The sequence below is a fragment of the Strigops habroptila genome, chromosome 1 (genome assembly GCF_004027225.2).
Source record: "Strigops habroptila isolate Jane chromosome 1, bStrHab1.2.pri, whole genome shotgun sequence".
Taxonomy (NCBI): Eukaryota; Metazoa; Chordata; class Aves; order Psittaciformes; family Psittacidae; genus Strigops; species Strigops habroptila.
The window spans coordinates 52,285,921-52,312,237 of NC_044277.2; the positions used below are offsets into that span (position 1 = coordinate 52,285,921).

The 26,317-nt window shown below is 42.5% G+C and overlaps 1 protein-coding gene across 2 annotated transcripts in view; it reads left to right on the top strand.

Moving 5' to 3' along the window:
* The window catches only part of LOC115614371 (microtubule cross-linking factor 1), a 52,068-nt gene extending 27,552 nt beyond the window's left edge, over window positions 1-24,516 (top strand). For both annotated transcript variants that reach the window (XM_030501176.1, XM_030501184.1), the window contains 6 exons: window positions 122-289; window positions 6,020-6,274; window positions 10,369-10,674; window positions 13,468-13,499; window positions 14,876-16,430; window positions 23,261-24,516. In XM_030501176.1, coding sequence (XP_030357036.1) covers window positions 122-289; window positions 6,020-6,274; window positions 10,369-10,674; window positions 13,468-13,499; window positions 14,876-16,430; window positions 23,261-23,470 — 2,526 coding nt within the window. In that variant the 3' untranslated portion in view covers window positions 23,471-24,516. The remainder of the gene's footprint in view (window positions 1-121; window positions 290-6,019; window positions 6,275-10,368; window positions 10,675-13,467; window positions 13,500-14,875; window positions 16,431-23,260) is intronic.
* Window positions 24,517-26,317: the final 1,801 nt, after the last annotated feature.

Here is a 26,317-nt window from a genome sequence, read left to right on the forward strand (position 1 = left end):
AAAAGTTAGCCCAGGCACTTTCTTTTCCATGCAGTAGTTGTGTAGGCATTTTTCATCCTAAAAATGAAACTGGAGGCTACAGCCATCCAATGACAGGATTTCGTTTGCTGTGTTTCTGCAGGCAAGTGAAAGTCGGAAGCTCCTGAACGCTCTGAAGGGTCTGCTGGATGACTTCCGCTCAGAGCTGCGGGACGAGGAGCGTGAACGCCAGGGGCTCCAGCAGCAGTACGCCCTGCACAAGGCAGCCTGGGAGGTGGAAATGACTGAACTGAAGTGTCACCTTGAAGAGGTAACGTCCCTTTTGTCTCACACCAGTAAAGAATGGCTGAGGTTCTTAATGAAACAGGAAATCTGTGGCAGTAGGAAAGGGACTACATTTATTCATTTTATCCCGGTGCCTGAAAGCCCTGCTGAAGCCTGAGAAACCTTTGCCTCTTGAGTTGTCTCTTGGATTCCAGTTGTCCCAGTATGAGGGCTCACGTAGTAGGTACTGTGTAGCATAGGTGAGGACAAAGGAACTGAACCTCTTCTTGCTGAACACTTCTCAGAAGTGTTGGCTGGTAATGTATCAGCTGCGTAAAGAGACATGCTGGTGTCTGAATTTATTGTCATTTATAGTAGAGAAAAATGTCTTGAAGTTTGCATGCTCACAATTAGCTCATCACTGTGCCTTGGCACATAACAACTGTGGTATTTGATGCATAAGAGAGAAAGAGTGGTTTAATAATACTGAAGTGATAAATCAATATGTTAATATTAAACCAGCTATTCAAAGCTACTGGTTAGTGATGGATGGTACCCCACTGAAGAGAGAGCTCTAGCTACCTGCCATGGAACATCATTAAAAGTAAGCGTATAAAATGTGATGCCAGGTGCTTCGGTGTCATGTACGGCTGTTCACAGAAGATGTACTGTTTCTGAAGCGATATGAAAACAAGTCAGCAAAAAACCCACAAGGATTAATTTCCAAAACTGATGGCATAAAAGCTCTAATTTTCCACACTGAAGAGGGGAGGGGTGGGAGAATTAGTGCATTCAGGTCTTGAGAAAAAGATTTGCAATTGTAGAGCCTCTCTGCAGAAGACAAATACAATAAAAATGTTCACTGCCAAGAGTGGTACATTTAGGAGATTTACTGAACGTCATAGACTCACTCTGATGCACAGAGCTGAGACGCGAGCTCTGCTTTTCCTGCCCAGGTACTGTAGGCTGCTTTCCCAGAATGAAGAAAGAAGCTTTCATTTTAGCAGTTTTCTCTGAACAGATTCAGTTTCTCAGTTCAGCTGCTGCTTAGTGCACACACATTTCCAGACAACAGATCACTTGAAAAAGGAAACAACATCAACTCCCACTTTTGCTCCTCCCAGAATAAAACCTCAGTGGCAGATTTACCTTAAACTTGAGATAGCAACAAAGAACAAAACTTAGGGAAAGTTAGTCTGACAATAAACTGCCAATCTAGACTTTCATGCTTTGCCTTTTCATCGGCAATAAACTCCCAGACTGCCACTTTGGCTGGTGTTTCGCACTAGGAAGGTGCTGCCATTCCAGCTCAGGGAGAAGAAAGATTTGTACCCTTCCTTCTGGGGGATTTATCAAGTTCTTTGCTGCCTCCAGTGCTCCACTGGTAATAATATATAACATATGGTAATTACTAAGCCATAGGTGTTAATTTTTACATTTTTTCAAGCAAATGAAAAGAAAGAAACTGGTCAATATTTAAGACACAAAACTGTCTTCTTTAGCCCATTCCCCACAACATTTCTGTTTCACAGTAAAAACAGGTCCCTAATGCAGTAGCAAAAAGATAACGCATCAGTCATCAGAATGTCAATTAGGATAGGGCAAACAGTGTAAGTGTCCCGCTGAGATCTGGTGTATGTGCTCACAATTACAAGGAGGCAATTAAAAAACTGAATATAAAAGTAACATAATAAGCCTGAAATGGAAATGATATAAGCATACATTTAACTCAAACTAACGATAAAGATTCAAAATATGGCGTGTTTTCACTATAGATTCAATTTCAGAATCAAAATGGGAGGAGCTAGTGAACAATGTGTAAAATATCAGCATTAGATATAGTCATGTTAACATATTTTGCTATTCTGTGCCCAACACATGGCATAGCAATGGCTTTAACTAAATAGCCAAGTCTGTTAGGTTGGTGTGGGTAGCAGGACCTCTCATGATATCATTTTGTGATTTCGGTTGGTAATGATGAAGTTGTGGGCTGTACAACACTCCCACCATAGGTTTCGTATAGACCTGCCAGCCCTGACAAGCCCACAGAGAATCAAGGCTTTTCTAGTCCCCACTGTTGTCCTCACCACTGCTGTTTTCCACTTCTTTTGTGAAGCAGTAGGTCAATTAACAAGAGTATTTTCCTCAAGAGAGTCAAGTCCTAATTCGTAGTCACTGGCAATGGTTTTGCATTTTGATGCTTCAACTCTCTGTGTAGGAAAGAAAGAAAAAAAGAAAAGAAAACACTTTTGATACAAAAGCACTGTATCTCAAAGGTGCCAATGTACTATTGCTTGCTGCTTTAGAGCTTTAGCACTGTATATATCATTAAAAAGAAGTCTTGGCTGTCAGAAATGCATATACATCTTATGTGGCAGAAGGATCCTTAGGCATTGTGTTTAAGATAAGAAATAATGAAGTTGCTCCCAAGTATGGGATTGTGATAATGCTGAGCCAATAAGGAGTCCCTGTAATTCTCAGCCTCCAGCTGGGTAAGTGAAAAATCCCAGTTTTCTGGGAACTGGGAACTAAGAAAAGCTTGGAAGAAGGAGGGAGTTAGTATGAGGGGCCAAACTCTGCGTATGCTTTGAGAATTTGCATGTAAGGACATGGGCCCTCACTGGGACTCTGACCAATGGTCCAGCTGCAGGATGCCTGGGGGAAATATAAGCTGTGGTGTACTTGGAGAGACATCTGGCGACCCTTAGCAGTTAGCAGGTTTAGGAAAGTCACATCTAGACTTTCATGCTAAGGAGCCACCAATGCACCTTTTCTTCATGACTGGAGCTGTTTTGTCAAAACAGAGGCAGAAGGACTCCTTGCCAGGAACATTGTTCTGACTTCCATAGGCACCAAGAACTGTCTTATGAGTCTAAAAACACTGCCTCTGACTGAAGAAGGTTTTAGGTCCCATATCACTGAACACCAGGAAATTATTCTGAAGGTGCCTTTGTTTTGAAGTCATCTTCATAGTCAGAGACTTCCTGTATTCTTCTCAAGTGGTGCAAGAGCCAGGTCACTGGCCTGGGTGAGCCCATGATCTGGCACAGGATGACTTACTGTGTTTTGGGAGCTTGGCATTGCACTCTAATGCCAGCCATACATTCTTGGGATACTGGTCTCCCGGAGTACTTTCTTTCTCCCCACTGCCTCTCAGTTTTCCTGCCCTTCACAGGCTCCACTGCCTGTCTTGTTTGCTAGCAGAAAGGCTGAGAATTTGCCCAGTGGTGGTGGAGAAATCAGTGATATAAGGGGAGAGAGAGAATGAGCCTTGCGGAGGTTCAACATTTTCCTAATTTTTTGAGATTAAAAAAATTGGAAGAAGGAATTTGCTTTATAGGATAATCATACAAACTGTATTTACTGCAGCTGAACATTTGTTTACTTTATAGGTGGCTTTTAGCATTTTCATGCTTCATAGCAGCTCAACAATCTATCATAGGCATTGGTGGGTCTTTGCAACTTAGCATGCTACTCATAGCTACTGCTAAGGCAGCAGAATTGTAAAGTTGAGTCTGCACACCAGCAAAGTTTGATTTGCCCCAGACACTCCAGCAACCTCCCGTAAGAGCTCCTCTTGCAAGATGAGAAGTCTGCAGGGCATAAAAGGTCATCAAAAGATGACTTAAATATATCCTAAAGGAGAAGTCCTAAATAGCCTTCTTTCAGACTCAGGTGTAAAGAAACTGCATGGGATTTACTTCATTAGTCCCTTGTTATTTTCTCTGCTCTCAGCTCTAAAATGACACTCCTGAAATTCATTATTATTTAGTGTCACAGCTATTTAGTTAACCCAGCAGGAACTTGTAAGAGTAACCCAGCAGGAACTTGTAAGAGTGACCCAGCATGGGGGGGGTGTCACAGAATAGTAAAATTAAAGCAAACTAACCTAAAAGAATGGGTGCCAACATTGCTGACCTTGGCTCCAGCACCAACGTTGACTCCCACAGCACCATGACATGGAGTTGGTGACTTCTGGATGGACAGAGGAAGGATATAGCAAGGGGCAAGAGGCCATTACCTGAAGTTAGCGGCGAGTTTGGAAACTGGAAGTGATTCATATTGCTGAACTAACATGTGGGCAGTCAGCATGCTGGCGTAGTGGGTAGGAAAGCAGCAAAGCTTTCTGGCTTTTTGAGGAGCCACGCTGCCCAGGAGGGTGTCTCCCATCATGGATCTGCAGCACAGAGGTGTCTGTCCTGGGATGTTCTGCATTCCTGCCCCAGAGCACCTCCAGTCTGCTACCAAGCCATGCAGTTGTGTGCAGGACAGCTTCTTACACATGGTTGTGGGTCCCACAGATTTGCACTGCAGAAATAGCATAAGCATGAGAAAGATAGTGTTGTGTCAGCTTTGTTAAAATAGGATGCTGCTGGTTTATAATTGATTTTTTTGGTTGGTTGGTCAGTTGGTTGGCCATGCGAAAACTACTGAACTTTGGAAATTAGTAGTAGAGGACACAGGTGTTTTACAGTTTCCCTGTCAATGCTAGTGGCTGTAACAGGATGTTCTCTGCAACTCAGTACTATTTTAAATGACTCAAGCAATGACCTCTCAGCCATTTGTTTGGGGAAGCTGTTCCAGAGACAAGAAAGCTTCACTCCTGAATACAGTCTGAATCCCTTTGCTCAGAAAGTTTGGGCTTATTTTCCACACATGGCAAGGTGAAAGTGGTGTCCTTCCCTCTTGCTGAAGGAGTATGTTTCCCAGCAGACCTGCTGCCTCTCCTTTTTGAGGACAAGTTTAACTTCAGAGGCAGAAATGAGCTTTCACTGTTTTTCACTCCAGTTCACCTGTGGAGCCAGGGGACAGAGATATATCCCATTCTGAGTTACTCACACATCTACTGAGTTGTCAACAAAAGGTCAGGCTTCAGAGTTAAATTCTTCACTAGCTTGAACTTGCACAAAACCATTGAGCACTTTTTTCACTCTGACAACAGTCCAGCAGTGGCCCAGGTTGGCCAGAAAGGTTGTGCAGTCCCTGCCCATCGAGGTTTGTTAGGATCCAACTGAACAAAGTCACGCACAACCTAATCTGATTTCAGAGCCAACCCTGCTAGAAGCAGGGGATTGGACTAGAGACCTCCTGACACTCCATCAAGCCTGCATTTTCCTGTGGATCCATGACCTTGGGCCAGCAATTCTGATCCAATTGAGCTGACCTCTCAGCATGAAGTGAAGGAGAAGGGAGGGAAGGTACATGAGTTAACTGCTCTAGAAATCAGTTCAGACACCAAAACCTGCAGACATGGGAGGATGACCTTGGTACATCTCCTTTTGCTGCTAACACACTTGTTGGAAGGTGTGAGGAGCTGTACAATAAGACCATTCCTGAGGATTCTTCTGGGAAAAATGTCTTCAGAAGATGAATGCACTGTCTTTAGGTTTTGGTTGCACCGAGAGAGAACACAAAAGCAGAGCAATAGCTGAGGATTTTGTCCTGGTAATTGTCTCAGAGATGATGATGAGGCTGGAATTTACCTCCATGTTTCCTTTATTGCTGGTACCCATATTCCCATCAGAAAGATCATAACTGATGTCTTAATAGCATGATATGGTAGAGCTTGAAAAATTACTCACTATGGTTTTCACTGTCTTGGTTTTAAAACCTTTTTCAAATTGAATATATTTGATCATTTATTGAGATCCTAAGATCTAAGAATTTTCATAATTTTGCCATTATCTTTCTGGAGTTAGATCTTAAACTCATTGTCAGACACAGGCTTTTACCACAGAAAGTTTAATGTCCTAGTAATGTTTTACTTTAATGCCAGCTGGAAGGGAAGAGTGAGAACACCTCAGGAGAAACAGGCCTCACTTCTGATGCAAAGGGAGCCTTTAAAAGGGAAAGAGAGGAGCACAAGAAGCTTCTGGCTGAGAGTCATGGTGTGGTGATGGACCTCCGCTGGCAAATCCAACACAGTGAGAAGAACTGGAACAGGGAAAAGGTGGAGCTCCTGGACAGGCTTGATAGAGACCGGCGAGAATGGGAACGTCAGAAGAAGGAGCTGCTCAGGCGGATAGAGCAGGTAAGGGCTCATCTCGGAGTGAGGAATGGCTGGCTCCAAGCACTTGGCATTGCACCATTACTACACTCAGGCCAAGGTCAGGAGACTATATTAAGAAGCAGCACAGGAACAATTTTGGTTCCTTGGCTACATCAGTGTTTCTCGTGGTACAAAACAATTTACATACACAAGGGAGTAAAAGGGAAATGCTCATAATCCCTATACAAGACCACTTACGAGAAATCAACTCCAGGTTAAAGCCCATTTCCTGCCTCATTTCAATTACCCTAGACAGGCATGGTCACATCGATTTATTCTGTTTGAAAGCTTTTATGCATCTCTTTGTGCTAGAACACTCAATTCCACATTCAGGGTTATTCAAGGTTTGATATACTGCTTCCTGCCAAAAAAGTCTGTCCATCTGTGAATTAGCCACCAAAGATGCAACTGCTGTAACTGTTCAGTCACAACTGAATTCTTTTTCTCTAGCAAAGGAACCCAGGAGTTAACATGAAGCCCTGACTGATCACAAGTGAATAGCTATCAATACTAAATATTCAGAAACACATTTGACCTTGGTTACATGAACGTTGTGCGCACCTTTGCTATCATTTGCAAATCCGATAACTGCATACGTGTCCCCTTGCTTTTTGTGCTTATCCAACTTTCATCTGCTTAGTATTAGAGACAAATTATACCTAATGAAAGTATTATCTAGCTGGAAGCCAGACAAAAAAAAAAACAAAGAGTTTAATGAGGGAGAGTTAATACATCATTTCTGACTGAACATTGTTCAGCTCTGAGTCATGCATTCCAGGAAAAGTAAGAAAAACAACTGAAATCGTGGGTCCTCAATTAACTGAATACTTTCTGTCCTCAGGACCTCAGAAGTGGAACGGCACCAGATTTGTGCATGCTCTCTAGGGAGCACTACACTTGGATGAAGCACAAAGTAGTTTCACAGGTTAAGTTGATGAAAGCTCAGTGTAATTTCATGATGAATTTTTTAAAAGGGTTCATTATCTGTGTCTCATGTTCCCATGCCTAGGCTGCAACAAGAAGGTAAAGAAAAGACACCAGGCTGTAAACATGAGTGCAAGACTTAGCCTCGGTTTAAGCTATGGCTGTTAAACCCACAAAGAAGCACTTAGGAAAAACCTGTACTCTACAGATATTTCTAAAATCACTGCTAAAAGTGTAGGTCTGAATGGGCAGTGACAAATATTAAGGTTTTACAGGTGAAGGTGATTTTGATCTCCCAGATTTAAAAATATCAATAAACAATATACTGGTTCTTTTAATCTCCCATTTATCTGAAGGGTTTCATGTATATTCCATGCAGCTTTTTGAGCTAGCCCTTATAATGCAGCCCAATAGTTTGTCCACAAAGATAAAACAACATATGAGCTAGAAAGTTTTGTAGCAGAGCTCTTCATGCAAATTACCTGGTTTCCAGGGTTAAGTGGCAGAAGGTGCTGAGTTCTCCATGGCTTGAGTGGGCTGGTTTCTAACCGTTGAGTTTCAGTGCAACTGGAATTAAATAATCCTCAGAAAATTTCCCAGTATACGAAGAATGTGGACACAAACTTTCCTCCGGAGAGTCACTGGTACCTCTTTGGATGTTTATGCTGCTGTCCCTATTAATTATGTTTTTTAGATTACCTCTTCAGTGTATTCTCAATAGCTTGAGGGACTTAACCTGGTTAAAGACTGCTTTTTCTATTCCCTGGGAATGGGGCACATTGAAGGAAGCAACAGAGAAATCCCTGTTAATGTTACCTAGTCTTTAGTCCTCTTTAAAGCCTACATAATGTCTCAGTGTCATCTTGGGAGAGCCTACAAAATAGCTCTTAACTAGTCCTGGATTTGATTTCTTTTGTTACTATTCTGAAACCTCTAGGCTTCAACTATGTATTTACTGTACAACAGAGTTGCACACAGAATTAGCAATAGATAGGGGAAATAAAAAATATTACATCAAGCTAATTTCAGAGGAATAGATGATCAGAAATAGCATTTGAAAGCTTGGCTACCTGCCTGCAAAACTTCATAACTCCATCTTTGCTTATAATCAAACATTTCCCTGTGTGACAGGAACCTTCCAAATATTTGCAGGCTTTCAGTTGAATATCCTCTCAGATTGCAGTCATGCCCTGCTTTATATGGAAACAAATAGTATATCTCTGAAGTCCTTCTCCCCAGGGTTTTTCTGTGTGTATTCCATGTATGGCAGTACGTAGAGGATGAGGAGACTACACCAGTGTGTATGTTTGAAAAACAGAATCTAAGAGATAGCAGAAGTGTGTGTGCCAAATTTTATGCTAATGGTTTATGCCTGTCTGCTTTCACACAGCCCCTGAATAATACATGTATGATAAGAGGGAAGCTCACACCAATGTATAAAATATATAAAATACTTTACTACTTTAGTCTGGATGGTTATGGGAATACTGCTCGCATATAAAAAACATGATAGCCTACTTTTTTCGGAGCTCAAAGTTGTAGGGTTTTTTCTTTTTAAATACACTTTTTTTTCCCTTAGAGAATCTCCCTCCATTGTGCTCCTGAAGCTAATTCTGCACAGAGTGCACTTGCAAATATTTGAAACCACAAAATCACCCGTATGAAAAGTTCTGTGTTTAAAGGCACAAACACACAGGGACTCAAAATCATTATTACTCTTGAAATGTTAGGCCAGTATTTTTCTCTTCAATTCTCCTGTCATCTGTCTGAGATTCAGAGAACAAGCCAGTATCTGTACTGTTTTCTTATAAAGGTTTCCAGGTGCTTATCCTTATAGAATCTCTGAAAATCTGGAAGGGCTTGCAATTAGAACTATGTATACAGAAAATCTGGGATTACCATTTCTCCTTGCTTTGACTCTTGCCCATATGCTGGGGAATGGACTACAGGACCTCTTGAGATATACTTTCCAGCCCCTACTTGATTGATCAGGTATTATAAGATACCTTAAATTAGCTCCTTTTAAAAAAACTGTTTCAGATTTTTGTATATCATCAGCAAAGCACTGAAGATGCATTCCCCTTTTTTGTAGACCTGAATCAAGCAAAAATCTCACTGATTTCAGCCCAAATGCAAGTTGAATCATTTGGGACCTAAAATGTTTTGATCTACGTTAGGCAATACAATGTCTGTTTATTTTTCCAAACACATGCAACAAGATTAAAATAATATGCTTTGTAGGTTCTCAGTCTCCAGGGTCTTAGGGAATGACTTGCATTTGCAGGTTATTGTCATTAATCTTAGCATGCTGCTCTAGCAAAACATCACAGTTACTTATCAGATTCCTGCTGTCATTCATCTATCCTGTTGTATTTACAATTAAAGGAGAAGTTGACTGCATAATCTAATTTTAAGATTGGCAATTTCACTAGTGGTTCACCCTCTCTTCACCCAGCTTTTGCAAAGTGTAGATTTAATAGGTTTGATGGCCCTTCTATAAATATGCATTTTCTTCGAGCATACTTTGCATGCCTAATTCATCCTTTCGACAATGCTGTTCTGTACAAATAGTCAACTTTCCAGCCATGCATTAGGATTAGACCATTTATTAAAAAAAGACTTTGTCTTTTGTTAAGCAGAATTTTCCACCTCTGGAAACAAGTGATGTACGTAAAAGTGCAACCTATGTATTGCTGACCAGAAGAAAAATGTATTTGTTTCAATGAGATTCCAAGTCATTCACCCTCCTTGAGCTTCTACTTTGTATTGCTTTAGGATCTCATATCAAGATTGCTTTTAAATAACAATCAGTGTTGATTTGTTTTCTTAAAAATCAGATTACAGACACATGCATTGCTTTGTGTATATATAGACAGAGTGTATATATGTATACATATATATGTAAACAAGCAAAACTATACATACACACATTTAATCACTCAAAATCCCATGAGTAGTAACATCAAAGCCCTAGAGACCTCTTCCTTTGCAGAAGGACCAGTACATCAAAGCCAGCATCCTTGGAGCCAGGCAGTGATCTCGTGATGCCTCCCCAGGGCACGAGTGCCTTGCTCCTGGAGAAGGATGAGTTCTGCAGAATGCCATACACTACCTAAGTAATTGCTATTCTTTTCAATTTGCCTTGTCTCCAGCTTCAGAAAGAAGTGAGCCCACGAAGAGGAGGTGGTCTTCTGTGTGACCAAAAGGAGAGTAACCTTCGTCCATTTACGACCCAGGGGAACCTTCACGTGCCTCGAACAATGGGGTCAAGATCCTACTCTGATTCAGATGCCATTCAGTTTGATGATCGGTCTCTGTCTAAGCTGAAGGAAAGCGATCGGTGCAGCGCCACAGAAAACCTCTTTCTGGAATCGCTGTCTCTCGATTCCCCCGATGCGTCTGATGAGCCCCGGTCTCGGCAGCTGGAGCGGGAGAAATTCTTGACCGGATTAACGGAAGTATGTGCTCTTCTATCTTTTATCAAGCCAGTGTATTCTCTCTCTCTCTCTCTTATGTCAGAATTGGTACAGGATGAGGAAGTGAGATGCTGTGTCACAGGCAGCGCTTACAGTTACCCAGTAGTGAATTTGGTATGGACAAGATTTCATTCCTTGTTATGAGCTGATGAGACCAGTGTCAATCATTCGAAAAACTGGAAGCCAACCTAAAGGTCCCAAAGATTATCTCACCTTCTGGCCATACATACTATGTATAACTAAATTTGGCACGACATACTGGTTTAGAAGGTCTTAAACCTCTTCCACATATAAGTAGATACATCTACATGGAGAAACATAGGCTATATTTTGCTAGTAAAGCAGTAAATGCTGTAGAGAGGCACTTCTGGTTGTTCTGTTGTGGTTGCCTTCTAAATAGATTAGCATGAGCAAGTGAGATGAGACGTTAAATAAATAAAGCTATTCTTCATCAGCAAAGTACCTACCCTGAGATCACACCAGAAAGCTGTAAAGATGTAAAACATATTGCTAAAAGATGCCATTGGGACATAGTGAATGTAGTCTGTGTCCTGCTAAAATCTGCACCACCACAGGCTTGCTTTCACCAGTTTCAGGTCTTCACAGTTTTGTTCGTATTGTTGCTGAATGAAGCCCAGGGTCCCCATCTCCATATGCTGGGACAAAGTAGCCTGTGAACTGGCATATGATATTAGTGGCACTGACAATGTTCACAATAATCACAACTATACACTTTTATGGTTCCTGTGAAATGTAAAACACGTTAGAACTTAAAAACAATGATATCTCACTTATTATCTATTGTTCCTTGAATGCGAGGAGCTGTTACAGAACAAGAAACATTTGGAGGCACACAGGAGTTAAAATTAGCAAGAAGGCAGCAGGTTGCTTGATGCAGGTTTTGAGTATTTTCTTTTTTCTTGAAAATTCGGATTTGTGCACATGGGTTAGACTTGTGCTCTGAGCATGTGAATACTGGTTGAGTGTACACTTTATAGCAAGTAGGAAAGCCAAAGCTTCCCAGTCAAAGATGTACCTGTGTATTCTAGCTTAAAAGTTTGACCAGTCTGGAAAAGAGTTTGTCAACAAGTCAGATCTCAAGCTCCCTGCAGGACCAGGTTCACTGGTGTACCTTGACCTAAACTTGTGTGCCCATGAAAATTTGACCCAAACATTTCTTTGAGGTGTTACTTAACATTGTTACTCAACAAAAGGTTTGGGAAATCAAGTTTTCTGGAGAGAAAGAAGAGAAAAAAAGTTTAAGAGAAGCAAGAAATGTGAACCCTTCTTACATTTTAAGTAGCTGTAGGTTCCTGTGTGTTCCAGTTAGATTTTCCTCCCTCAGTGCCATAAATGTGCAGCTGGCAGTGTGGGATCCTATATTTCTTATTTCTTAGCTTTTATTTCATACATGTCCAAATGCTCAGTGAAGAATGTTGGTACCAGTGTCAGGGATATATGTTTTGTGTTTAACTTTGGTTGCTGTTTTCTGTCCTTCGAATTCAGTCTGATACTTAAGAAGGGAGATATCTCTTCCCTTTTCTGTTTTTCAGACATTACCACCATTACAAAAGTGTTGGCAGCAAATTTTGGTCCTTGGTGATATTTACATAGCTTCATTCCTTCAAAGCATGCTTTAATCAAACCTGGGCAAAGTCATTTTCCCTCAGAGGGTTTGCTCAAGCGAGACTGATTGGAGTTTAATGAATAGCTTAACTGAGGATACACAGGAGCAACTGCAGCCTACTGACTGTTCTTCTCTGAAGTATTTTCTTCATGGTACTAACTGCAGTAGAAGCAATCCAGCCTTCAGCCTGATTCTCTATTAAGTCAGATCAGATTTACTCTGTAGTAACTCCACTGAAGCCACCAACATTATTCCAGACTTACACCAGAGTGAATGCAAGGAGGATTGGTTTATTCCTATTTTTACCCCTGACTCTGAAGAAATACCAGAAAAGTGTTTGCCGAGTTAAGCAGTGCACATTTTGAATAGTCACAATTTGAAATAGAATTGTGTGTATTTGGTAATGTTCCTGATTTCATGAGTACTAACACTCATTTTTCCTGATCATATTTTGTATTCCCTTATAGTTTCTTAGAAACATAAGCAAACGGTTAAATGATAACTGTAGAGCAATTGCTTCACAAGTATGTATTAGAAAAACCCCAACTCATTATGGGAATTGTCACAGGGAAATAATTGCTGTAAAAACATCTTAATGTCGTTAACAAGCTGTAGGTATTCCCCCTCTGAAACAAGTAACAGTCTTCCTGCACATTTAATATAGCTAGCTTAATGAGTTTTGACTGGTGCCATTTGTTACTTCCTAGAGAATATATAATGAAATCTTATGTCAAAGGACCCTGGTTTATCTCTTATTTCAGAACAGTCTCTGATGTAAAGCAAATCACCTTCAGAGAACAAATTCACTCACAAATATATGGTCCAAACCAGTGTATTGTACATGGAAAAAAGCCAAATATTTGCAGCTTACCTCCATTTGTGATTGCACAGGACTATAACAGCTCAAAGCTGTTGTAGATTTGGGATACAGGCTTTCCTGTGCAGTCCATTGTTGTGATGGGATTGTCCATTCCTATGTACAAAGAGAATAATACTCCCACTAGCAATTTAAGATTCCTTATCAGAGGGAAAATCAGGCACTTTTTAGAGACAAACATCTCTGGGAAGTGAATGACAAAATACCCACAAGCTGATGCCACCAACAGGTTCAGAAATAACTTATCCTGTTTGTTTCTGGTTTTCTTCAGGAGGAAGAAACACACAAAGGAAATCTTCAAAGGTGAGTAAAACTTAAGGGAAAAACCCAGCAAATATTCAGCTCCCACAGCTGTAGCTCTCTGGTGTCCAAACTACAGACCTGGGACATAGCCATGCCACCTCCTAAGCAGCTTGTGAGCCAGATGAATGGATTTGCCCAGGGATTAATTTGTCTCAATATGCTTCTGTTCTACTCTGGTTAACTTGGGCTACATTCAGTTGTGTTGCACAACGATCAAACTGTATGAAAGCACATAAAAGTGCAGCTTACACTGAAGGCTACACCTACCTTAGCAAATAGTGCAGACCTGCAGACATCAATATATAGAGCAAAATAGCTGGCGCTGGGGACCTGACATACCCCTGCATGTCAGGGATATTTTCTTTGGACTAGTTCTGGTATGATCCTATGGGCTGAATACCCACCTAACTCTTGAGTGCATTAGTTGTGCTTCCGGAGAGCATCTTTCAGCTCACTTTCATCCCAAAGGAACCGAGCCCATACTCTCTGAATTACCTTCTGATGCAAACCAGAGCATCCGAACAGGAGATCCACTTCAAAACTGGAATCCTGGTCTCACCTACGTCCTTCACACTGATGCACCCTGACTGCAGCTGGTGCTTTTTATTAAAAACTCAGCATTGTTTTACTGTATCCTGTGGATCAGTGATATGTTAAAACCACTGCTTGCTGAAACCTCACCCAGCTGGAGTTACCTCATTGAGCTGAATCTGATAACTACACTCATTAGCATTTATAAGTAGTCTCATTCAGAAAGCTGCTTTTTTGTTATTTTTGCTTAAAACAAAGCAGTAGGACAGCTCAGTTGGATGCTTGTGATTTGTACAAACTAGCAAAATGCAGGAAAGCCAAAAATCCAGGGTTATCACACAGCGATTCTCTTTGGTTGAATTTTAGCACAAGTGCAGCTCACCAAGCCAGTTCAATGTAACAGCATCTAGGCTGGATGTCCCACATCGCTATGCACCAGCTGTGCAGCTTGGGCAGTCTCCGAAGTCAGAAAGACTTCACACTTGCTTTGAAAAGCATTCCACGTATTGTCACAAATGCTCATTTTCTGTGAATGGTGTATTTCTGAAATGCATCCTACTGCTCCCATATTTCAGACATGTGCCAAGCAGTAATCCATGAGAAAGCAGTAAATTAAGAGCTATTAATAAACCGTTTGGTACTCCTAATGACACATCAGGAATGCTTGAATTTCACAGCTATTTTAAGGGTAATAAAAGGAAACTTTAATGAAAGTGACAGCTAACGTGGTTTTATATATAAGCAGATAGTGAAAGTTGGGTTTTCTGAGTTAGTTTACTGCTGAAAATAAATCACTCTGTGAGTTTCCAGGCCTACGAATGACCGTCTCATGTTCCCCTCTCCAGGGCGATGTCTGTTTCTTCCATGTCAGAATTTCAGCGCCTGATGGATATTTCTCCATTCCTACCAGACAAAAACTTGCCTTCTTCCAGCAGCAAAGATGACCTAACCCCTCCCTTGTCTCCTGATGATTTGAAATACATCGAGGAGTTCAACAAAAACTGGGATTACAGTAACACTAGGACCCATGGTGGGGCCACTGAGAAGCCTGCAGATGGCTGGGCAGAAAGGACGGAAATTGGGAAAGCTGGGAATGATCCTGCTTCAGATCCCTTCCAGGCATCATCATGGTACCTCACCACCAGTGTCACTATGACAACTAACACCATGACCAGCACGGAGCACTGCCAGAAGCAGCCAACAAGGAGTCACGGTGTAACTGAAAAAATGGGAGTTCGGGTCTTTCACAGCCCACCAGTTGTCCGTAGGTTTGATAACTCAGTGATAACTGGCAGTGAAGGGAAAAACCAGGTTGAGCCAGACTTCCTGTTTTCTGTGACCAAAGCTATGGGGAATGTAGCTGAGACAAAAGGTGCTTCCTCGGATATGTTTGGAAGATGGTCTTGTGACCTGGCCAAACATCATAAGGATTTTCTGGAGAGTGGTCTTCATCCCATTGAACGTCCTATTTGCACTACCGTGGGCTTTGCCTCACCCTTGCACAACTTGGAGATGTCCAAAAACATGAGCGATGACATGAAGGAGGTCGCTTTCTCTGTCCGAAACGCAATACGCTCTAATTCAACAGAGCCTCAGTTTAAGGACACTGCATGTCAAACCAATGGTATGAGAACGACAGGGACGCAGACCACCCAGACCATCAGTGTTGGCTTGCAGACAGAAACCCTGCGCAGTATCACCAGCAGTCCACACAAGTGTCTGACACCAAAGGGGGGGTCCACGCCTGTCTCTTCACCATCCAGAAGCCTAAGAAGCAGGCAAGTGACCCCCGTCATTGAAAAGGTCCAGGCTAAGTTTGAACGCACATGCTGCTCCCCCAAATATGGCTCTCCAAAGCTGCAAAGAAAAATCCTTCCCAAATCAGACCAGCCAAATAACCGGACTTTGCCTGGCACACCTCAGAAAGGATTCAGTGAGTCCGCTTGGGCTAGATCAACTACTACAAGGGAGAGTCCTGTCCACACCACTATCAATGATGGCCTCTCCAGTTTGTTCAACATTATTGACCATAGCCCCATCTTTCATGAGACCTTCCAAAAATGCCCCAGGTCTAGCAGCCGGTCCAGGTCAGCAGAACCTAGACCAGAACTGGGCCCAGTGCAGGAGCCATGTACAAATGCCCGTGGCAGATCACCCAGTCCTCTCCGGTTGGGGACAGAGACGCAAAAGGAAGAAGGGACTGAGGTGACAAGTATCAGGCAGGACTTATCTGCTCCTCCAGGGTACACACTTACAGAAAATGCTGCCAGGATCTTGAATAAGAAACTTTTGGAGCATGCCTTAAAGGAAGAGAGAAGGCTACCTTCACACAGCCCTCCAAATCTTAGCAATGACAACAGCACAGGAGAAATTGTCAAAGTAGATCCAGGGTCCATAGAGGTAATGAGTTTGTTTGTTTTTCCTCCTATAGCTAAATGCACTCTTCTTTGAACAAATGCACTATGAGATCTGTTGCAGTTCTAGTAAGTATTTACAATGAATATCCTAGTCCTGTCATGGTGCTACCAGCAAGTTCCAGTCGTGAAACTATCGGATTAGTCACTGAAGAACTCATTAAAGAATTGAGTTTCTATCTTGACAGCTTATCGGGTTTGAAAGCATCAGAAGAGCTTTATCCTTTATAGGATAAAGATGCCTTTACAGGATAGAAATGATTCTACCCTGAATGACTGGGATGAGAGGTTTCTGTCACACCAAGTTACAGATGCTCTAGGGACTATAGGTTTGAGTAAATTTCTCTTTTATGGAAAGGTAGACTCTTCCTTCTGCACAAGAATGGGTGTTAACAAGTGTGTGTGAAAAAGTTTCTTCAGTACCCTGAAGGGCTTTCAGCATACCTTTTCTGGATATATCTGATGAAGTTTGGCTTGGGTCCGTGAATGTGATTAAATGGCATGGTGTTTGGTACTGACTGTTGCTGCCTCACAAAAAGAAGAAAAAAAAATATATAATCAACTAGTCTAAACACATACCTACTTAGTGTTTAAGAACTCTTTATTGATATTTTGCTGCCAAGGGTGCAGCAGTCGTCACCTGTCTCAGCAAGTATGCGCAGGTAGTGGGAGTCAGTCTCAGGTACAGTAATGTGCTAGAGCAATCAGCAAAAAAGAGGGTGTAATGATGGACAAAAGCTTTCAGTTATCAGTGTCTAAGCCTCCTGTTTCTGGCGAATCTTTGTGCCCATGAGGGTGTTGCCCTGAGGAGGCCCAGAGAAGCATAATTCAATGCCCAACTCTTACCAGTGTGTGTCACCTTTCTGGTACAGCACTGCAGTGGCATGTGCCCAGCTAGTCAGCGATACTCTCCAGGGCAGGGCCAGGAGCCCATCATCCTTTCTGCTCCATGCTGCCCTTTTAGCATCCTGATGGTTTGGTGGGCCCTGGCTACAGGGCAGCAGCTCCTTCTTGGCCCCTGAACACCCCAGACATCCCTCCTTGGCCTCACTGGGCTGACTCCTACCACTTCTGCCTCTGATAGCCTTAAGGGAAGGTTCAAACGCGTTTCTAACTCAACGTTTGGCTTGAAGGACCTTGTGGGCACCTGAGTACTAAGACTTTTGGTCTGCAGTTTGCCTTGCACTAGTGTGGGGTTCGTAATGAACAATCAGTTCCACTTTTGTAGGCTCTCGTCAGAGGACCTGATCTTTTTTGCCTAACAGAGAATCCAAAGCTGAAGATATATTCCTTATATGCAGTTTAAACAGATATAAATAGGGGAGTTTGTACATAAAAAAGGAAACCACATGCACATTATAAATAACAGCGGATGAAAGTGGTCTTTATGCACAAGCCTCAGTGAATAAAAGTGAAAAGCAGCCTCATTTGTTTGACTCTTTCTAGCTATCTCTTCATTTTGTCCTTGTTTTAAATACTGGGAATGCACTACTGGTCCTTGTTAGAGTGTGTTGTACTCTTATATGTTCAAATCAGCTTTGCCTTCAAGGCATCCCTGAAAACTCTTGATTTCCTCCTGCATCTTTTAAACATCTCAGCAGATTTCAAGTGCAAGTAAAGAGATGTCATCCCACATCATCACAAGTCACTGTTGGCAAAGTACAACTACCATCAGTACCTGAGTTTGATGCATGGAGAGATATGGGTCAATGCTGTTTAGCTAAAACTCATTGACCATCAACCTGGCAGAAAATTGCTCCGCTATGAATTATCAATATCTTTTGCCTAATTTTGTGAGTTCCGAGCCTCAGAGCTAAGACTTGCTTTTTCCTTGCAACTCGGACTTAGTGGTTATGATCTTTGGATGGTACTGTCGTTTTTCAGGAATGCACATTGAAAAGGAAGCTGGTGGGCATTCACAGGAGTTTAGCTTTCCCTAGGTGAGGTGATGCTCTGCAAGATGTACTTAATGGAGCATGGGTTTGCTGCTGAAAACAAAACCACAAATAAGTCTCAACTCTGCAGATGCCTGGGGTTATTTATGGATTACACTGACCACGCAAATTACGCTTTGTACAAATTCCACTTAGCACATTTTGTACGAAGCCCGGCGCAACAGTTCAGCAAATGATGATCTTGGAGGAGGCAGGCTGTGTTTGGGGCAGCCTCATGTCAGCGCTGCCCCTGCCACCCTCCTATAGATCCGTGCTCCGCTCCCCCCTCACCTGTTGGTTTCTGACCAGGACAAGCACCTTCTTACCACCGAACGCCTTCTTGTTTTTGCACGGCATGGAATATTAATGACTTTTAGACTTGCATGGAGCACCTGTTGGTGGCTTTTCTTTAATTTGACCTTCTGAGTAGTTTAGTTACATAATTTCCTCTTATATTCCGCTGCAAATAAGAAATCTAGTTCATATATATATTTATATGCTTACATACATCTATATGCTTGTGCAAGTGAATGTATATGCATACATGGTAGTAATAACTTTGTATTTTCTAACTTGCCCAGAGCTGTTTACAAGCAAATTCATATCCACCCAGTGTAGCCTACTAGTGTCTTATCCTACTAATTCACTAAACTACTACCTTACTTGCACATCATGGGAGTAATAAATATTACTATTAAAGATGCAGCTTAGCATTACCTAACTAATGGCATAAGAGCTGTAAAGACATTTTTTCTCCCATGACTATCAAGGGTGTAAATCGTGGAGGTTACACAACATCCTGGACTGGGGGTCAGACCCACTTCTAGAGACAGCACTGTGAAAGGACCGTCCACACAGACCCACATTGGAGAGGGCAGCTGCTGCGTCCTCTTCTCGCTGGGGCAGAGCAATTGCCTCACGCTTGCCACTGAACCGTTCAGCGTGGGAGGGGGAATGTTAAAAAGAAGGGAAGGTGTTGCCAGAGTTAAAGGGCTTTTCCTTTAGTTTGAGTATTCCATCCAGCATTGCTGTTAAATAGGAGCAAGTGAGAAGGGTGAGGCAAAGGGCTTTCATGAAACCTGAGCAACATAAGCATGAGCAACACGAGTAACATGAGCAACATAAAATATCGGTCACCTTTTCACTTGTTAAAGATTTCCAAAACAGAAATTCTCTCTTGAAATCAAACAAAGGTAAAAAAAAAAAAAAAAAAAAGCTTTATTCCTCCTTCATAGTAGTGTGGTTTTTCCCTAGCCCTACCAAGGTTGGCAAAATATATCAGATGTGTTTCTCTGCTGAATAGAGATGTTTGGTTTGTTTGATGCTATGTCCACTTCTGAGACTGTGCTAGGATTGTAAAAGGTTGGTTTGTTTGCTTCTTCCCTTTCTAAATCTTTTTGTGCTAGTGGCTTGTCTTTTATTTTTGATTAGTAGTTTCCCTGTGATAACAGCGGTAACATGATCTGAATGGGGAATAACATCTGGAGACTTCTTCCTTGCTGACATGAAATCTTCACTTTAAAAACATAATTGATTAAACCAGTTCTTTCCAACCTACTTGCTTTCTTTCTCTTTTCTGTCTGTTCTGTCCAGAACCAAACTGTCTTATTAACTGCCCCCTGGGGACTCTAACCCTGCCTGCCTCACTGCTGTAAGTCCTTTCTACCTTGTTTCCAGAGCTTTCCAAAAGCGGTCTTTTTTGAACGTGTGTGTTAATGAAGGGAAATAAATGACCACAGTTCCAGAGGTATCAGCATGCACCCAACATCTCTGTGGGGTCCTTCGGATGCAAGGATCAGGAAGTGCTCAGGATAGGAGCCCGTCTGCTGTCTCCTGTAGCAGCACAGGTTATGAAAAGGTCACAATTCAGTCAAACTTTGTGCTGTTGGGGTTTTTTCTTAAACTTCAAAAGATCAGCAAAACTTAAGACCAACATAAAGGTATGTAGAAACATTGGGGAGGGATTCAGATTTCAGATTTCTAGGAAACTTCACAGAATCACAGAATAGTTTGGGCTGGAAGGGACCTTCAAAGGTCATTTAGTGCAACCCCCCCTGCAAGGGGCAGGGCTATCTTCAACTAGATCAGGTTGCCCAGAACCACATCCAGCCTGGCCTTGAATGTCTTCAGGAATGGCAAGTTATATTACTGTTTTGTTTACAAATATATAGCACTACTCAGTGCTCCTGACTGCCCTAGGGAGCATTCCCTCTGGCCATGGCTACAGCAGCAGGTGGAGAGGGCTGAGGAGGGGACTCCAGCACCAGCCCATGGCTGAAGGTCACCTTTGCTCATTAAGCTGTTCCTGGCCTAGTTTTGGTCATTGGCTGGGGATGCCGCAGCAGAGGGAGGGAAGAAGCTGTGCAGACATGAGCTGTGACCATCCACTCCACCTCAGAGCCAGAAAACGGTTTTATTTATCTATTAATATAGGCATAGCTGCAGCTGCTGACAGCCTGGCTCGGGAAATAGCTAGAAACTAAAGCGGAAATCATCTTTCCCGTTTTCAGTGGCCAGGCTAGGAAGTGCTGCCTGTCCACACACACTTCCCAGCAACCACCAAAATAAATTACTCACAGGACATTAATGTTTTTTAAAAAAACATTTGTAGCTATGACAGCTACCTGTGGTAAGTGAGGACGAGCTTTCACAGACCATTCCGGACATTTTCCTTCTCCTGGGTGGGTTTCCTTAGCTGAGGAAGCCATGCTGAAGGTGGGGGTGACTGACTCGGCAGCCAGCACATTATAAGAATTATGCTGCCAGTCACTTGTTGGCCCTGGAGCAACATCTTTCACCAGCACAGCCTTGCATTGTGCTGGGCATGTGTACACCACAGATAAGATGAGCTTAACCCTGCCATTCAGTAAATGCTGACCAACATCTGCAGGCGTGCTGAGGAGAGGCTTTTGAACTGAGAGGCAGCAATGGAAATAAATTTTGTTATCTCCATGCTAACTCTCAATTACTGCTATGAAACTAGGATAAAGCAGCCAAAAGCAAGCAGGGCTATAGAGATATCATTTTAAGCCACTGTTTAGAAAGAGGCTAAGACAAAACCCATAAATCCCATAGCCTCAATTCACCATGTTGCACTGCCCGTGAGTGTTGCTGTGCATACAAATCTGTATGCACAAATACAGACTCTTAACAAATCTGAGTCTAGTGGCAGCTTTCACAGACCATATGTTGCCCCAGGCGCAATGGGATAAGGTGAAGTAAGGACACAGAGTCGATGTTCTTGTTAGTACAGATTTATATTTCAGCCTTACTGTTGTTTTAGCAAGGGTTGTTGTGAAGTTTATGGTGCAGAGATGGGGCAGTGCAGGCCTAGGCTCTATAGCTCCTTGACCAGCTTTTGCGGTGGCTGGCTGGTCTTGTTCTCTGCAAGCACCAAGGGCAGATGAGCACAGCTCTGGCTCAAGCAGTCATGTGGGACTGTAGATCACCCTATTGGCTGCGTATTGCCCAAAGACACTGAGGTTCAACCTTCACAGAGGCTTCCACAAGTCTGACGATACACTCTCTCCGAAAACTGTGCACGCACAAGCTCCATTTCCCATACCTCAGCTCTGTGTCTTCAAAACTGATCTTTCCATCATGTAACATTCATGTTTGGCTCTCCCACTGCAACAGGAAGGTTCAACGGCATATCACCTTGTTTGTTCACTGCCAATCACATCATGTTACCTACTCCAATATTCTCCATCCCTAGTCACATTTCTCCTTCTCTGTGGGAAACAGTGCACCCAATCCTTTCCTTCCTATTGTACTGTTCTACTGCTGCCTCGGTTTCCCTGTGCTTTAACTGTGCCAGCGCTTTTCCTTTGCATTGTATTGTTTCTGGTCTCTGTCTTCGTCTATCACTAGTTTGCTTTCTGACTTTGAGACTGTTTTTTATTGAACTCTCCTGTCCTTCCAATGCCTGCTTCTCAGTGTACGCATTTCTATACATTGACAAACTCCTCTGATTTGCTTTTATAAATTACAAAATATGCACAGAAATTCAGAAGTTTGGCTTTGGCACTACAAGACAGACTTGCTCCCACAATCACTCATCTTGATGTAAGGAGCGTTCTGAGCGAGGCAGGAAGCCTAGCTGTGTTATGAGCAAAGTCCATAAATACGAGAGGCAATTACTGACTTAGTGCAAGAGTGAAAAATGTCAACTGCAGATTACTTCTAATCACAAAGACAAGCTAACCGAGCCTGAGCAGTCGAAAGTTGTTGTAGGAATAAAATTTCCATTTTCTTCCATTTCTATGAATGTCATCTTTAACGTACAGTATGACTGAATCCTGTAATTCAGGCTTCAGCAGCTGGCAGTAACAAGTAATGTTCCAGGAGATGTAATCTGTAGGTAAACCTCATCTTTAATCCATCTGGAGGTCGTAAGAACTCCTGTTGTTGTCATTATTCTGCCGGTAAGAACTCTTTCCTGCACGTCAGTCTGAACTCTGAAGCAGACAAAAGGAGTCAGTGGTTGATTTTCAACCCACTTGCAAATGCCAAACCTGGCCCTTTCATGCCAGGTCAACACTTAGAGTGTGATGAACAGTGGATTTTCCTGAATTATCATGCAAATGTGCTTTTCAGCTCTTCTCTTTCTAACACAAGGAGAATTAGCAAATGGAAGTTTGTCAGCTCTCCAGCTCATCCCAGACCTCTTTCTTTCATTCTCTCGTTACCTGTTCCATAAATCACGGACATACATGCAGACACCTGGAACCCACACACAGCCAGATGTTCGCTGCTTGCTTTTGTCCCACAACATGACAGATGCTTAGCTTTAGTTTTAATTTCTCATTTCTTAATTCTTTGCGCATCCAGATGGCCTCTAATGCAAGTCACTAACCACTGTTTTGCTCTCTTGGCTGCCAAGGAACTACCTTGTTCTGCACTAGCCCCGTCCCTCCAACCCTGCTTCTCCCGGCCAGAGAGACCAGCGAACCGGCGCCCACCATCACGATGGGCTTCACATTCCCCTACTGCCTCACAGTCGCAGTCCACCGGAGACCTGACTTCCTCGGAGGAGAACGGAAGCAAGGAGCTCCTGGCAGAGACCCCCAGCCAGGGAGGCGAGCCGGCCTGACTCCATACGGGAATAGGGCGGCTGCAGCTCGCCTCCGCCAGGTCACCCGCCAGCCGTCTCTGCCGCCAAGGAGAGAGGTCCGCTTGGAGAGGTCAAAGAATGTTCTCAGATGCAGCTGCTGAATGTCCGACCTGGGAAACAGAGGTGTTTCTAGAATGAAACAGTTAATGTGCCTGTAAAACTTAATTTTTTTCATAGCCGAGAAAACTATTTTTGTCTCCATCTTTTCTACATACAGTATATTAACAAAAAAAAAAGAAAAAAAGGGGGGGTTAAAAATGATTTAAAGTAAGATTTAAAATAAAATGTAAATTAAGTTTTAAGGGAATTTGAATACCTGCTCGCGCTCTCTCCAAATACTGACTGCCTTTTGGTTATATTTGCACTGTTGCGTTTTCAGTTTTGGTTTGGGATTCTTTGGGTTTGTTTTTTTATTATTATTATTATTTTTTCATGTAAAACTAGGGTCTTAAGTTAATTTTATTCTATTTTAATGTCAGTGTTATTGTTTTTTAAAAGTAAGGTTCTTCAACTCTCTGAAGTGATACCTTTTAATTAGTGAAGAAAGCCATTAAGGTCGTTCACTAGACTTGTATTAATTGAGATGGAGGGGAATACAGGTAAACACAAGAAAAAGTGTAAAAAGAGAAAAAAAAAAAGAATGCCTCAGAAAGTCTTATGGAGTTAGCTGTAAAATACACCTACAATACTTGACTTGCATGCCTCCGGGTCCTCGCACTTTAGTGCATGTACATACTGCTACTGTACCATCACATAAATGTGAGTCAACCTGTTTCACTGTAATATTGTTGTGAATTTACCCGTACTGTACTTTTATTGTTGGTATTCTTGCATTGACTATACAAAAAGAGTTTTTAAATTATTGTTAGCAGTTCAACTGGCTATGTACAGTGTTTACTGAGAACTTCCTTCATTTGGGGAAAACCATGGAGATCTCTGGGCATACTAAATTGTGACTTGTCTTATTTAGGAGTCTGTTGGAGACCATGTGAAGTGGAAATAAAACCCTCAGCATTTACAAGCTGCTCGAGTGCTTCGTGATGGTTTTTTATGATGGTATTTCCCAGGTTCATTTAACTGGGGCAGGAGAGCCCCCAGACTCCTCCTTTAAAGGAAGAAAAATTATTCTTTATATGAAATAAATCATGGCAAAGCCAAGTATTGTGCTATGCTCCACACACTCCTGTGAGCACTGGATGAGGCCACGGGAAGGTTTCTAAATTCCCTCATTGAGCTCTGCAAAACAGATGCTCACACAGATACTGGGACCCATCTTCTCAGTTCCTCTGAGGCTGTTGCTTTCAGCCATTCACAGGAGTGAAAACCAGCCAGCTAAACACAATACCAAAAGTATGACATTTCCAGTGTTGATTCAACATTATGTCTCATCTGTATTACACACAGAGACCAATAAAACCAGGGCTTTTGTGGAACAGGTGGCTAACACTGAGAAGTAGATGCGGCTGAGAATTCATGCACTTCCGAGAGGTGGAAGTCTCTCAAGCTACTTTGCCTGGGACCATCTGTTTGGCCACATGCTTTCTCTGGGAGCCCCAGAACTGCTCTGACTAGTTATCCCATCACTGAATTGGCTCACTCCTGTTCAATTTCCTTTGCTGAGGCTTTCTGAGGCTTTTCTGTTGAAGAGCACCATCTGGGATCCCCAGAATCCTTCCTGGTTAGCTCTGTCAAGCGATAAGCCCCTCATATCCTGTCCTGCTGTGTTGTGGCCAGCTTTCTAGGAACTTTAATTCAGCTGTCGGATGAGAACAAACCCCCTAGCTCCCAAATAACAGCCAGTTGGGGTGTGATTTCTCTTGTATCAGTTAGGACCTTGGCTATTAACCCATTGTCAAAATGTTCACCTGTGGGTGACACATTGCCCAGAGAAGCTGTGGCTGCCCCATCCCTGGCAGTGTTCAAGGCCAGGTTGGACGGGGCTTTGAGCAACCTTGTCTAGTGGAAGGTGTCCCTGCCCATGACAGAGGGTTGGAACTGGATGATCTGTAAGGTCCTTTCTAACCCAAACCATTCTGTAATTCTACGATTATGAAAAATTGCCCCTTACCAAGATAGGCAGTGACTGAAAAGTACTGTTGTCTAATGGCTCTCTGGTCCCCCAGCCAAAACAAAGGGTGTCCAGTGCTGGTATTGAGCAGCAACAGTCATATTAGTGATAATCGCATTTCCAAATGTCTCAAAGCCTCTCTGAGAGCAAGTTTTGTGAGCATCAAATTCAACCCCCCAAGTGTTTTCTTAAAATTGCCCACGGCAGCCACGCTACTTGCTTGAAAATCTTGCTGCATCACTTTGCTGAATTGTTGCAATAATTTCAGTATGGGAAGGAATGGAAGGAGGAGCATGTGCAAGAAGTGTTTAGAAGGTCAAAGAGTCGTCACAGTGGCTATTGAAGAAGACTTGAGCCACAACTGAAAGATCCTTGTTTGTTTTCAAAATCTCAATTAGCAGAAGCAGCTTTGTAGGGACAAGGGGAGGGGTTGCTGCTTCCGTAAAAGCTCTTTCTCCCAGATGAAGTCAAGTTAAAGTTGCAAATGAGAGAGCAGAGTTGGCTACCAGCAAGTAAAAATGCTTTTCTGTTTCTTGTGACAGCTGGTTTTGGGGGTTTTTTTTAATGATGCAAAGAAAATGCAGGCAACTGATTTGTAGCTTTGATGCCAGGAAATGGTATTTGCCTTTCAAATCAAGGATACAGCAGCCTGCAGAATTAGCTGCTGGCCATCCTGTGAGGATAAGCAGCTGCCTGTGGCTTGACAGGTAAAGTGCTTATGGAACAGCAGGAATTGCTGAAACAAAAGCTAAACAGCA